The 15,732-nt window shown below is 37.9% G+C and overlaps 2 protein-coding genes across 3 annotated transcripts in view; both read right to left on the bottom strand.

The window, feature by feature from the left end:
• LOC140162918 (uncharacterized) overlaps positions 1-15,732 on the bottom strand; it is a 286,934-nt gene that overhangs the window by 258,319 nt on the left and 12,883 nt on the right. The window lies entirely within an intron of this gene.
• On the bottom strand, positions 1,497-3,870 carry LOC140163275 (allatostatin-A receptor-like). The gene is made up of 2 exons (XM_072186673.1): positions 2,963-3,870; positions 1,497-1,512 (listed from the first exon to the last, which is right to left on the bottom strand). Exons 1-2 carry the CDS (start codon positions 3,868-3,870, stop codon positions 1,497-1,499), a joined length of 924 nt encoding a protein of 307 aa, XP_072042774.1.

Here is a 15,732-nt window from a genome sequence, read left to right on the forward strand (position 1 = left end):
GTGTGCCTCAGGGCACTCTGACGGGGCCAGCTACTTTTGTTGGTCAAGCAAATGATGCTGCTCTGACCACGGAAGAAAATAAAATGGTGCTCAAATACGTCGATGATTTGACATTGGTTGAAAATACTTTTGCCAACAAGACATCTACCATTCAAGAAGACTTGGATGATTTTGATGAATGGGCTACCATCAACAAAATGACATTAAATCCTAAAAAATGTATGTTTATGAATGTTTCTTTCGCTAAGCATCCACCAAATGTTGACCCATTGAGGTTGTCTGGGGAGGTTCTGCAGTCAACGAGTTGTGTCAAGATTCTTGGGGTTCAGATCACGAATGATCTTAAATGGGATGTGCATATATCAAATGTTGTTAAACGTGCCAGTGGGCGTTTATTCATGCTTACCACTCTCAAGCGCTTTGGGTTACCACTGGAAGACTTGAAAACCATATATATTGGGTTCATTAGGCCTCTTGTTGAATATGCCGTTCCAGCTTGGCACCCGGGGCTCACTGAGCATCACCATTCAGCTCTCGAGCGTATTCAAAAGAGAGCGTGCAAAATTATGCTAGGATATAATAACTATGTTTCTTACCAGGATGCTTTAGATCAATGTCAGTTACTTCAACTCAGGTCTCGACGTGATCAAATATGCCTGCAATTTGCAAACACACTTTTGGAGACTCCTGAGTTCCGCAGCTGGTTGCGTGGAGAGAATGGAAGAGCATTGCGCAACGCCAACCTCCTCTCCATTCCCAGGGTGAGAACCCAGAGGTACGCCAACAGTCCAATCCCTTATATGGTTAAGCTGTGGAATCAGGAAGCTACAAATGTTTGATTGAAGTTGCTTTGTTTATAGCATCTCTTGGTGGCACTCAGGCTCAGTTTGAAGTATTTTTTGCTTATTAGTGCATGTATTTAGTATTTGGTTATTTTTCTTTATTTAAAGTGCTAGAGAGGGGGTGAGTGAAAGAGTGAGGGAGGGGTGAGTTGGGTGTGTGTGGGAGAGTGATTGAGGTAGTGAGTGGGGTGAGTGAGTGGGTGAGTGAGTGAGTGAGTGAGTGAGTGAGTGTGTGAGTGAGTGAGTGAGTGGGTGAGTGAGTGAGTGAGTGAGTGAGTCAGACTGTTTTCATTTGTTATGGGCTATTGTATTTTTGCTTGTCAAATTGTATTATATATGCTATTTAATTGTTTTTTATATTGTGCAATGTATGTAATTCAGCTGTTTGGCTGCGATATGCATTTTAATAAACCTTGAATAATAATAATAATAATAATACGCGTAACTGAGTTTAAGACACCTACCAACACATACACGTGTACTACACATTACATTAATGAATACAAGTTACTAATTACCGAAAATAAGTCATGGAAGGTTCAACGCTCAATTGCCTTAATGTGAGCGATGTTTCAAGCAATGAACTGCATCCACATTGACATTGTTTATCGCGAGGTATAGAGTGGTTTCACGAAAGGTCACCAGGTCAAATGATCAGAAGTTCGTTTTCCTGTAGAACGCAAGGAGTAAAAATACAATCACTGCAGTTAAATCTGCAAATGTTCAGGTGCAGTTGTTGACCTGCTTAGGCCCCCGAGCATTTGAGGTTCAAAACAAGAAGTTGTCCTTTTACAGATTAAAGGTTTCTTTTCTTCATCAGGCTTTTTATGTGGTTGAATCCGTGTCATTAGAATTCCCCTGTGATGACGTCATATCACCAACGCGATTAAATCTGCAAAAGATATGCTTAATTTCCCGCCGAAATGGTTGGTACTTCCACCCATATATAAAAGGGTTAACGCACATGTTGATCAGCACCATGCCCTCATTTCAAATATATAGTTTTGGTTTCTCTTTTGTTCAGAAACCAAAAATCAAGGGATTAAAAAGTAGAGCTGATCTGGTCTGTAATCATAACACTATTATGCTGGGAGGACACAGTATAGGGTATATAACCAGAAGTATACAATAGCCTATTGTGCTAACATAATTATTATCATGATTGATATCGGAAATCTATCCCGCGGACGACAGTTGATGCTCTCTGTCGACGGTAGGTGGCATATTACACTCACGAGTTCTACATGTAGGCCTAGAAATCATATACATGCGCGTATATTGAAGGATGGGGTGGGGTGGGGATTTGTTTGTTTGTATGAAACATAAACGATGCATGGAGATGATTTGATTATGAATTAGTTTATTATCCCAGGAAGCACAACCCATACCTCTTTAAGAGGGGCTCCCCTCCTATATAACCACATCTTCCCTAAATTACCCCTTTTCCCCTCCTCCTCCCCTACATTCGATATCTTCATCTCGAGCTCTCCTCCCCTTCTCTTTCACTTCCAATGCTCTCTCTCATATGTTTCTCTCTCTCCCGGCCCATATCCCCTTGCCCTCCAACCCCCCCCCAACACACACACACACACACACACACATCTCTTCTCCCCTCTATCTTCTACTTTTTGCAGTAAAATTGCTTCAGTAAAAGTCATTAGGTTATTAGAGGTCATATAATGGCCTTCCATCGATTCTGGTACATGGGATTAAGGACATGAATCGATTTTGTTTATAGCACCTATACAATTACAATAGTTGCCCTTTTGTAATGTCGAATGCAAATATTTCGATGGTCTATATATTTTCACAGTGAAATCAGCTTAGGCTGATTGCGTAGTCCCTTGTCAATGCTTTCAAACTAAATCAATGCTGTCAAATTTAGACTGCTTTGTTCGACTTCTCTGCTCGTGAATATTGCACTGCGAAATTTAAACATTTCTTTTGTATACTTAGATCAGGTAACTCGAAAATCCTGTAATTTTATTTGTCACACCACTTATAAGAAACTGAAACCAAAACCGAAACTACCTGCCACAAATGTTTAGTTTTAAACAAAAGGTAGAAACAATGAGTTCGATATCTTGTGATTCAAGTGGTTAGGCAGGACAATAGGAAACCACGTGACCAAAACCAAAACCAAAACTAAAACTATATATTTGAAATGAGGCATGGTCAAAAATACCGCGTGCATATCTGACGTGATGTCATAGGGAACCCTAAGGTTATATAACCAATAGCTGACTGATGCAGGAGTCCAGCAAACGACGAAAGCTACCGCTACTAGGATTAACGTGATTGTAACATTCTTCTTCGCTTTCCCAAATTGGGCGCCACCTCCACCTTCTTCTCGACCTTTATCGCGGTTTTTCAAGCTTCTCCAAATATTAGCATAACAATAAATCATTGACGATAATGGGAGTAAATAGGTGAAAAAGAAGTGATACATGCCGATCGCCATCTGTACTTTCCAATTTTCCCAGACTGTGTAACAACCATAATATTTGTTAGAATAAAATGGCGCGTACAACATTTCCACAAATCCAAGAATGTAAATAATTACGCAGATGTAAATGGCGCGCTTTTTGGTGAAAACATTGCGATGAGTAACGGGATAGCAAACAGCAAAGAATCGTTCCATTGATATCAAGATAAGGTTACCTGTAGATGCGTTGTTGAATGACCACAAGAAAAACTCAGTCCCCCAAACACGGCACACCATATCTTGCCACAGTGGTGGAGCAGATGGTCCTGGTCTTGGCGCGAAACGCTGTAGGAGAAAAATCACAGACGATGCAAAATCAATGACGGATTGATTCAAAATAAGATTGTTTGTCAACGAGTTAAATACTTTTCGTTTGAATAGGAACACGAAACAAACTAGACCGTTTCCAATGATACCCGTGATTCCGATAACGATGGGAATATAGAATTGGAAAATAAGAAAGGTTAAATCTGGTTGGAAAACCGGTATTTGTGGATCTGTTACGTCAGAGGAACCATTTAAAATATTAGAATTAACCTCCATGCTTGACACTGTAGACAACAAACTCGAATGTCCTCTCAGCAAGCGTAGTGCAAAGTCACTGCATACTAGATTTCCGTTTCCCTCTCCTGCACAAAATTTCAATTATAAACGTAGAGGAGTTTTGTATTGTAGATACACGATATCCTAGAGCCGCTTGAATCACGCGATATCTCCCATCGCTTGTGTATGGTAAACACAAGTGTATCCAATCAGTAACAAGCTCGGCTGGCATATCGAACCTTTCAGCAGACGCGATACAAAGCAAAAGCCACTGTAGGAGTGCACGCAATTATGTAAAACAATATTAATTTGGTTTAGTGTGACGTGTTAGGCAGACGATTTCTTCCGGCGGCGCGAAAAAAACTGTGTTCAGTCACTAACAATTTTACTTGGCATTCATATACTCACTCAATGGAGGCAGTCAAAATGTACAATTTCTGCTAAAAATCCATACACCCCTCTGGCAGACGTAAGCTTAATCTCTCACACAGCGGATACGTGAGGTCAATGGTCATCGACTTTTATACTGCCTCCACGGGAGTGAGTGCATACAGGACCAACGCAATATAAAATCAGAATTTTGGTAAAATCAGTTTTTGAGTTCAAGACGCACGCTTCTTTCTCAATACTCAAGCTAATGACTATCATATCCTTTCTACACATATGTACAAGTGCAAGGATCTAAATATGGCTTCTTTAGAACAAAAAAATTACGGGAGATATTCATCATTTTCTACCCCGGTATCCAAAGATTTATCGTCTAATATCAAATTGTACATAGCACATTCCAGTGTATCGATCCGGGTATTTATTTTAGTATCTCTGCTGTACCAAGTAATTATTAGCCAGGCGATGTCGGTGTGCATCGTTGTTTCTATGTTAAATTATTATAATCTGAATCTATAGGCGCATTTATAACGGCTGCGGTACTTTTTGTGAAGGCTTTATATTATATGTGGGGCACGGTGGCGCAGCGGTACGGGCTCTACCTCGCAATCGGAGCGTTGCGAGTTCGAGCCCCGGCGGTGCCATCGTGTTGTGCACTTGGGCAAGGCACTTAACCTCACTTGCCTCTCTCTACCCAGGGGTGAAATGGGGAGCTGTTAGGGATATTGTCCATTGAGCACCGCCCAAAGGTATAAGCATGCCTTGGGCATTGTATGGCAGCTGACATATTCTAACGACGGCGGAATAAATGTAAAGCGCTTTGGTATGTGAAAGGCGCTATATAAATGTCAACATTTATATACCAACCAATACAGTACATAAATCCCTCGAAACAAGGTCTATGCTCAGGGGCACGTAAATTATTTCAATAAAGCCATGGTGTTATTACAAATGCAGTCAATACACGTTATTCTGTAGAGCAATATATAACAAAACAGTTTAATAACGAATTTAAGGACATCGTTATACATCTCTTCAGTCGAATCCAGAAAAATTACGAATCAATGAATAAAGGATTTGTCCGTATACATAAAGCACAGGTCAATCTGGAGGTGATTGTGTTAAGCTCGTGAAGCCTTTCTCAAACATTTCAAATGGTCCGCTGTAAAAGAGTATATATTTTTCTACTTTTAAAGCACAAATCAAGCGAATTCAATCAAAACAAGTTATGATAAATAAATCCCGGAACTGAAAATTTCATCGGATGCTTTTCTACTGCTTTCGTCAATAATTGGGACGATGCTATTGACAATGAATGACCTTTTTTCTGCAAAATTGATTTTGTCTATAAATAACAAAAAACTAAATAAATGCTTGGTGTTATTTCCGGCATGGCCTCAAGTGTGTTGCTACAGTAAAGGCCCGGCGGTGCCATCGTGTTGTGCACTTGGGCAAGGCACTTTACCTCAGTTGCCTCTCTCTACCCAGGGGTGAAATGGGGAGCTGTTGTCCATTGAGCGCCGCCCAAAGGTATGAGCATGCCTTGGGCATTGTATGGCAGCTGACATATTCTAACGACGGCGGAATAAATGTAAAGTGCTTTGATACATGTGAAAGACGCTGTATAAATGTCAACATTTATATACCAACCAATACAGCACATAAATCCCTCGAAACAAGGTCTATGCTCAGGGGCACGTAAATTATTTCAATAAAGCCATGGTGTTATTACAAATTCAGTCAATACAAGTTATTCTGTAGAGCAATATGTAACAAAACAGTTTAATAACCAATTTAAGGACATCGTTATACATCTCTTCAGTCGAATCCAGAAAAATTACGAATCAATGAATAAAGGATTTGTCCCATACATACATAAAGCACAGGTCAATCTGGAGGTGATTGAGTTAAGCTCGTGAAGCCTTTCTCAAACATTTCAAATGGTCCGCTGTAAAAGAGTATATATTTTTCTACTTTTAAAGCATAAATCAAGCGAATTCAATCAAAACAAAGGGCATTTCGTGATCCACAGCCTCATCCCCCCACTTTTCTCAAAAAAGTTGAGATTTTTATATCACTGGAAACCTCTGGCTACCATGGCTACATAATGTTTATGTACAAAATATTTCTTGCAGATTAATTCGTTTAGCAAAGATATCGTGAAATTTGAATTTCGTTCTGGTGCACCAGAACGAAATTACGCATTGTCTATGGAGCAGTGTAATACACATAATCATGCATAACTCGCGAACGCGAAATCGGAATCAATTGACATTTTGGGAATAGGTTTTTTCGTGGATATCTAATGAAAAATGACATAAATAGAGGATGCTAGGATCACGAAATACTCCTTTAAGTTATGATAAATAAATCCCGGAACTGAAAATTTCATCGGATGCTTTTCTACTGCTTTCGTCAATAATTGGGACGATGCTTTTGACAATGAATGACCTTTTTTCTACAAAATTGATTTGTCTATAAATAACAAAAAACTAAATAAATTCTTGGTGTTATTTCCGGCATGGCCTGAAGTGTGTTGCTACAGTAAACATCGACATATTTTATAGTCAAACGTAAAAATTAAATTTCAATCTTAATGGGCATTTAAACAAGATTGACTGATTTATTGATTGAATGGTTGATTGCTTACACAGAAGATTGATTGACAGTCAGTCAGTTAGTATTATAGGCACCACGTCCAATGTGGTCATATAGCAATATCGGTGCCCGCTTAGGTAATGACGACTCTTTTGATGAAACCCCTGGGTTGTAATAAATTACATCAAGCATAATAATTAACATTTGCATAGTGTTATCGTTTTTCATTTGAATAAAAAACGAAAGCACTATGCAAATATTCATGGTACAGTGGAGAGAGTAATCGATACCTATCGGGTAATTAATATCGGGGAGTGCTAGAGGACCAAATTAGACGATGTGTTTAATGGCCTCTGGAGAAAATTGAGTTGTTGTAGTTATTTTGAAGCGGGCTTGACGAATAGTTTAAATCACGGTTACCCTTCAATTGCTGTTCTTGAAACATTTTCGTAAAACGACATAATCTCAAAGGCTACAATACATTATATTGAGTAATTTTACCCATTCAAATCCACAAGGTGTGTGACTTTTCATGTATACCCTACTCTATAATGAAAGACAGGGATAAAAAGATTTTATCGCGTCTGACGTCATCTGTCAATCAAACTCGAGCACGGTTTGTTTACAAGTGTCGTGATGATGACCAGGCGTCTTATTGTTAATTTTGCACCTTCAAGCATACAAACCATCTCAAAAGTTAGGTCTTTATAGTAGGAAACTTTCTTTCGCGAAGGCACCATGTCAACAATGCCTTGTCTTGTTAAAGTACGTAATTTTTCGCCATTTTCTGCTATTCCTTTTCTCCGACCAGCACCAGATAAATCGGCCTTCCTTTTACGCGCTGTGCAACCTGTGCAAACCAATCAAGGATCGTAATTGACAGTGACAATTTTATCTCTGTCTTCCATTATAGACAATTAAAATATATATTTTTTTAGTTAACGACCATGAATACTCACCTTAATTTTTAAACTGGCTTCATATTTGATACAATTATGTTGGTTTCAAAATTCATCGAATGCTTGTTAAAATATATATGTCCTAACATTGTAATGTATCAACTTTTCCTAGAAATAACCGTCGGACACGTGAAAGCTATAGTACATCTAAAATAAAAGGGGAAAGTTTACATATTAGTATTTTCCCATTGCTACTTTTGTGGCGTTATCAGATTCTCATTGGGAGTTTATTGTGTCATCGATTTTGCACTAGCTAGATTTAAATGCTAAATTTAATATGCTATAGGCCAATTTCTGTACCAAATTTGCAGACATGTGTTATTGCCACTAAAATGACCCAGGCCAAAACCACCTGCTACCGAGTTCACTCAACACTAAGCATGCAAACATAAACATAAACAATGCGATTTATAAAGCGCCTTTTACAAAAGTAGGCAAAGCGCTAAAAGAGAGAAGATAAGAAAGGAAAAGAGCTAAACAGTGGGAAAGAGGTGCGTTTTAAGGAGATTCTTGAAAGTGGTAATATTTTCTTGACCTCGGACAGTGGTGGGCAAGTCGTTTCAAAGGCGCGGCCCCGCTGTTAAAAAGGCGCGATTGCCAGCTTGTTTCTTGGTACGAGGCACTTCGAATCACGGCCCTGCACTTCTTAGATCGCCTTGATAAGAGTTCGAAGCCCTGTCGTCAACAGAGGGCAGTAAACTCGAGGTAAATAATATCCCATATCGCGCTAATGAGCTGGGCAGTAACGTAGAAAAAGCTCGTTTCTGGCGAAAATTGACAAGTAACTTGCACAAATTTCTAGATACAGTTACTTTAAGGTCGTGCGATGTATTCAAACCATTTGTTAACCATTTCTTTTTTAGGGAGCAATAATTATTTATCCTGAATATTATTGTCATGTTGATGACATCATAGTTACTCGCATTTTGTTCATTTTTAAATTTTGAAACATTTAACGCTCAAAAGTCACACAAAATCAATCGCATATATTTTTCTTTATTTCACCAGAGTGTCCTTGCCAAGATTCTAGCATCAGACCATGCGCTTTCTCAAGATACAGCCTTCTTAAGTGTTAGGTCACTTCTGTACAATTCTGATAATTTGTTTCATGCATACAAATAGCGATGCACGTTTTTGTTGTGTTTTTGATAGGTTTCATGTCCAATTTTAACGATAAAACATTATTCCCTATAGAAAAACAATATGGCAAAAGATACAACAGTTTGTAACATTCTCCATGAACTTAACCATCTATGTTTGGATTGTGATGTAATTAACGTGTGTAATGAGATTTTCTCTTTCTGAATCTGACTTGTAAAATAATATTTTTCATCACAATTTCTCATCAAATTCATACATTTCTGGGTCAAAAGTCAGGCAAAACACATTGTGGTTTTGAAATTTGGTTTAGAAATAATTGTGGGAGCACGTGTGGCCGAGTGGATAAGGCGCCCGACTTATAATCCATAGGTTGCGAGTTCGAGCCCCGCTCGTGCCAACGTGTTGTGTCCTTGGGCAAGGCACTTTATCCTCATTGCCTACTGGGGAGATGGGGTTGGGTTGGATTGGATTGGATGTTTGTGTAACCGGCACTAGAATCGTTGGTCTTAATAATAAGGGTAGGGTTTGAAATGTTAGAACTTAAGGTAATATCATTATTTACCATGTTTATTATTTTGTTCATTTTGTGTCATTCTTAATTAATGTAGGTTTTGGTTTCATATCAAATTATATTTCTATCTGTTGTGTAATTAATCGATCATGATAATCATCAAGTTAAGTTATTTTCCATCGTAATCATCATTGTCTTTAAAACTGTTTTTAATAGATCATGGTTTATCTTTAATTTGAAAAGGTCAGTCACCTCTTTTGATCATGAAAATGTAGGCATCCTTTGATTCTCAAGTTTATGAGTACTTTAAATGTTTTATGTCTTCATTGTTTATTGTATTCCATTCATAGAAGTTTTTAGAGCATTTTAGCAATTGATTCCTTTTATATGAGTGTTGTATTGTTATCTCAGTAAGTTAAGTGCTATGGTATTTATTGCCTCTTATCCAATTAATTTGTTTCTTGGAACACACTAGCTTAAGATGGTAGGTGATGTACTTATGAATTATTCATGAGAAAGTTTTATCTCTTTATCAGGTTATGTATCGTTAAGAGTAGTCATTAAGTAAATGCTTAGTTAAGGTTATTATTTATGCTGTTGCAGAGATGGTACTTAAGTTGGTTTTCAAGTGTTTTTCTAGTGAGCTTGCCCCTTAGATAATTTTATTTCACTTCCATCTTAGCGTCCAACTAGTCAACATCAACAACTTAATCTTCATATCATATTATTACTATTATTAATTGCATCCATCTTCTTCAAGAATATTGTTTCTGCGTATCATCATATTATATTATATTAAAGCCGGAGCATAACAGCGTATATATCTTCAAGTTCCCATCTGTGTGTATTTATTTTGTGTAACGGTATTGGACATTTATTATCGCCCGAGTAAGCCCCTGGATCCAAAGTTGAACAAAAAGAAAATCACCCTAAAAAATCTTCACTGTTACATTTGTATAGTTGTTTGTTTCAATGTTGCAATATTGGCGCTGATTAAGCTGCTGCCTGCAAAATTGCATTGTGTCTGTTTAGGTGTGTTTAATGTACAATTCTAGCAATTTGACCTGCGGGTCACCATTAGAGTTTGAAATAAAAACCTTCCTTTAAAAACCTTCCTTTATAACGCTAATAAAATCATTTGGGTTGATCAAGCAGTTGCTTTTTATGATTTTCAAGGCAATATGCATAAATGATGAATCTGCATGTACATAATTTTTCACTTCAGTAAGCTCGTCTTTTGACCAACGTTCATTATTGATCACGGGTTATATTGTATGCGATTGACATCAGAGAACCACATGTGTATGAGCTTGTGCATTGAATTGAATTACACAATGGTTATTCAGGTTATTGATCGCTAGATGGAAGCGAACATGATACATATTACGTAGGATTCCATGCCTGTGCGGGGATTTGAACCCTAGCGATCAGAACTATGAACACTCTGAAGTGTTAGCACCTTGCAGGGCCGTGGAATGTGACAGCAACGTCGGATCGAAGCGCATAAGATGCTTTGTGGGTCCGAGGATGAAAATAAGAAGAGATGTAATCTGGTGAGTGAGTGTGAAATGCTTTGAATGTCTGGAGAAGACTCTTGAACTGTATCATTTGGGCAACAGGCAACCAGTGGAGAGAGTGGAAAGAGGAGAGGCATGAATGCGACTCGGTTGCCTGAAGATAAGGCGGGCAGATTTATTCTGGAGGACCTGAAGATGGTTTAGGTGTTTTTTATCAATACCATTGAAGAATAAGTTACAATAATCCAGTTTGGATAAAATGAGAGTTTCGGTATCTAAGTATTTACGGATACGATTGAGATTTCGCAGCTGCCAGTTAATGGTACGAGACAAATTGGTAGTGTGATCAGTCATTGTCATGGAGTAAAAAACAACACCCAGGTTACGGATGCTAGGGGAAGATGGAATTTCCTGATTTCCAAGATGAAGGGTTAGATATTGCATGGTCTTATAGTGGTGAGCAGATGAAGCAACACAAAAACTCAGTCTTAGATTGATTGAGTTTCAATCTATTTCTGAGCATTAATGCCTGCAGATCATTAACATACTGGCTCAACTTTTAAAAATAATGCACAAGCAGCAACATACTGTTCATTATACCCAAAAAAGTTGTGAGTTTTTTTAGTAATTTGTGCAGTGTGGTTATTAATCAAATCACTTTACAATATCATACAAGAATTAAACTAAATTAATACAAATATTATTTTGGTTTTGCTCTGGTTACTTATCAAAGCCTGGAGATCTTGATTAGCCGACTTTCTGATAAGATTCCTTTGAATGTCTCAGTTCTCGATCCAAGATCCGGCAATATAATACCACAGTCCAAGTCCGGAAGACTATGTCTTAAGGTGGCTGTGTACTCTCAGACATGCATGTAGTAAAAGTGCAATAACTTTGTAATTATTTGCGCAAAACATATAAAAGTATACATTTTTATGAAGGCAAGACATCAATAAATCTTAATATAAATACAGATTTGGGGTAAAAACAACAATTTTGAAGAAAATCACAAAAAGTTACATCATAACAAAAAAACACTCTTTCCAAAATATTTTATTTTGTTTTTAGCTCAATCTTGAGGCTCCATTCCAAAAACAGTTTTTTTATTTTTTTTTTTTTTTTCCTTATTTTTTGAGATATTGACCATATAAGGCATCAAAATGAACTTTTTAACATTCAAAAACGCCTATTTGCACAAAATGATGCCCAAAATCGGAAATAGACCAAAATATAAAAAATGAGAAAACCGTTTCTTGAGTCGATCATGCTTTTTACGATGATCATATTTGCTTACCTATAGATGCTGTATTTATTGAGTTATCGTGTACCTAAATCGTCATTTTACCGAGAAAATGAACATTGAAATAATGGCCGTTGAAGTTTAAAGTGGTCACATTTTGCACTTTCATCGAATCTCACAGGAGAATGCGACAGTTTTCGTTTTTGTAACTTATATTACGTGAACATCGGGTAAATCCACAGCCCCTTGAGAAGTTTGAGCGAAATCCATTCATAACTTGATATTTAAATCGGGGGAAAGCACTTGAAAAAACCCACATTTTATCAGCTAAAACGGAGCCATTTGACCACTAGGTTTTTGTGAAATCAGTGCTTCCGTGGTGTTTCCATAAGATGCGCCGCGCATGCAGATAAGCGTCGCGTATTTGTGCGTTAACAAATTGCGCGATACGCAACGCGATGAGTTGTTGCGCGCGTGTACCTTGCTGGTACAACAAAGATTTTCTTTCCTTTTCAATTTCAAACACGAGTGGAATAGTGAAATAAAATCCTTAAAATATTGCAGTTGGAGTTTACAAATCTGGATTTTCATTCCTTGTATTTATAAAAAACATAACAAGGCACAAACATATCATAAAAACTCAATTTTGAGAAAGAAACAATGGCTAGAGTACACAGCCGCGTTAACTATCCTAAGTGTATGCTAGTGCTTTCCAAGTGGTCTTCTATGTTGACCATAAGCCCGGGGGGCACTTTCGCACTAAGGGGCATTCGGTGAGAGCAAAATGTAAAAATATGGGGTCATTGGGTGAGAGCATGATTTTTGGCATTCGGTGAGAGCAAAATGTAAAAAATATGGGGTCATTGGGTGAGAAATGACCTTTTTTTAAATGGAATCTTTGGGTGAGAGCCGAAACAGCGCAACAGAAACCTCGAAAATTGAATTTCTAGTTCTAAATGGCTTCAAATATCTTTTTTTTTAAATAAGTGACATAATCAGTGATAAATGAAAGTTGCTGTCAAAATTGAACAAGTAAGGGTCTTCGGGTGACAGAACATGTGTTCGTAAAAAATATGTGGTCTTTGGGTGACAGCGACACTGAAAAAGGGGGTCTTAACAGCCCTACAAACGAGTCACCTCCAAAGTTGGAGTGCCCCCGGACCATAAGCTCCTCTCTTGAGCAAGCTTACTGCTCCATGTGGCAGACAGATAACACAAATAACAAAATGTCACAGTTCGTTGATAGAGTTAATTCAGTCTGCCGCTTCTTTGAGTCGACAAGACAATCAAAAGAGGATTTTTTTTCGAAATGGACCATGAAAAGTCCATATTTTTTCATAAAAAATAAAAATAAAAAAAATCTAGAAATTTGCAATTTATTTTGATGCTTTAATTGAATGAGAAATTGTTGTTTAAAAAGGACAGACTTGTAATCAGGCTAAAAAGTTAGCCCATTGAGAAATGCATACTTGTTGTGAGTATGTGGTGAGTAGACTTGAACAAATCTTGATTTTACACACCACCAAATCGGGTTCGAATCAAACTCTGAACTCAGTGTTTTATTCTGAGAACCACACCAGGTTGATTTAATGGAAACAAATGGGGGTGGGGGTGGGGAGGGGGTTGTAAGGTTGATGATTAAAAAGAAGTTGATGATTAGCATGGTATACAGATAATATAATAACATTATCACTTATGAATAGCTTTATTTTGATACCAAATTTCATTTGTAGTTCCCATCAGCATTGACAAAATCATCAATATGAACATGTCGTTCAATGAGGATTTTTGCATGTATAGTGGTGTGCAACAAGAAAAACAAATCAAATAAGAATGGCGACATCCTGCTTCTGCTTCTGCTTGAGTACTTTCCAACACTCCAAGTGGAGTCAAGCGGGAAGGAATCTAGTGTGTGCGCACTAGTGAAGACTGCTTAGATGCGTTTTAGGATGTGATCTTGTATGCTTTTCTTAAATGCTAATGGGTCTGGTTGCTGAGTAAGTGTTGCTGGTAGAGAATTCCACTCTTTGATGGTTCTTGGGTAGAAGGAGTATTTGAAAACGTCCTTGTTGACTTGTAGTTCTTGGTATGAATTTGCGTGGCTTCGTTTAGTAAGACGGTGGGTTGGTTGTAGTATGTTTTGTACTGGCAGGGCCAGATGACCCTCTCTGGCTTTCTGTAGTATGGAAAGTCTATCTATCTTCCTCCTGTCAGCAAGTGTCTCCATGTCTAAGTCTTTCATTAATTTGGTAACACTTGTGCGCTTACTGTAGTCGCTCTTGATGAATCTTACTGCTCGACGCTGGATCGCTTCCAGTTGGTAAATTTGATCTTGGGTATAAGGATCCCATACAGCGGAGCAGTATTCGATGGTTGGTCTGATGAATGTCTTAAAAGCTGTGTGTTTGATGTCTTCAGTACAAGAACTGAAATTTGCCTACTGAATAGAATGCTAATGCACAAAAATTAAATGAACATCTGGGAAAAGTTAAATTATATTTTGTTTAAATTAAATGCAGGCTTTTTGCTAATCAATGGTTCGTTGGATGTGTTCGCCATCTCACGATGCGTCACAAATTACAAATAATTGACGCGTCATTTCACACGGCATGCGTATTTAGCCGATAAAACTCGGTATGCATAAAATTTCATTTTAAAAGGCTTAATCTTGTATATGTTGTTGCTACCCTATGGCGATTACAGATATGGCCATGACATGCATGCGCTCAGCTACATGCAGTTTCGGTCAAAGAAGAACGGCACTTGTTTACATTTTGAGAGCGTGCACAGCGTAAACACGGACGTGTGTTTCTGATCGGTGATTCAATCGTCTGACAATCATAACAACAGACAGCGGTAATCTGATTGGCCGATTAAGCGTCAAAATGTCGCTCATTAACAGGGCGCTTGCGTCAATCTGAGTAAGGACTGCCGTTCTTCTCTGAAACTGAGTGTGGTCAACATGCATGCATGTGTACTGTGTAAGCTTAAACAAATTTTTGTGTACTCACTTCATCAAAATTGAATTCACTATAAATCCATTATAACTTGACTTCGACGAAAACATGGAATTGAATCAGGCCTTATAGTTAAATTTATAGACCTAGCCTTTCAAGCACATGACACTGTTCACTTTCAAGTTCAACCCTTATTATTTGATAAAACCGCCACTTCGCAATAGATAGGATGTCGCCATTCTTATTTGATTTGTTTTTCTTGTTGCACACCACTATACATGCAAAAATCCTCATTGAACGACGTGTTCATATTGATGATTTTGTCAATGCTGATGGGAACTACAAATGAAATTTGGTATCAAAATAAAGCTATTCATAAGTGATAATGTTATTATATTATCTGTATACCATGCTAATCATCAACTTCTTTTAACCATCAACCTTACAACCCCCCTCCCCCCCCCACCCCCATTTTTTTCCATTAAATCAACCTGGTGTGGTTCTCAGAATAAAACACTGAGTTCAGAGTTTGATTCGAACCCGATTTGGTGGTGTGTAAAATCAAGATTTGTTCAAGTCTACTCACCACATA

Source organism: Amphiura filiformis, chromosome 10 (genome assembly GCF_039555335.1).
Source record: "Amphiura filiformis chromosome 10, Afil_fr2py, whole genome shotgun sequence".
Classification (NCBI taxonomy): Eukaryota; Metazoa; Echinodermata; class Ophiuroidea; order Amphilepidida; family Amphiuridae; genus Amphiura; species Amphiura filiformis.

Excerpts from the sequence above, each read along its gene's own strand:
- LOC140163275 (XM_072186673.1), bottom strand. The coding sequence starts at position 3,870 with ATGGAGGTTAATTCTAATATTTTAAATGGTTCCTCTGACGTAACAGAT.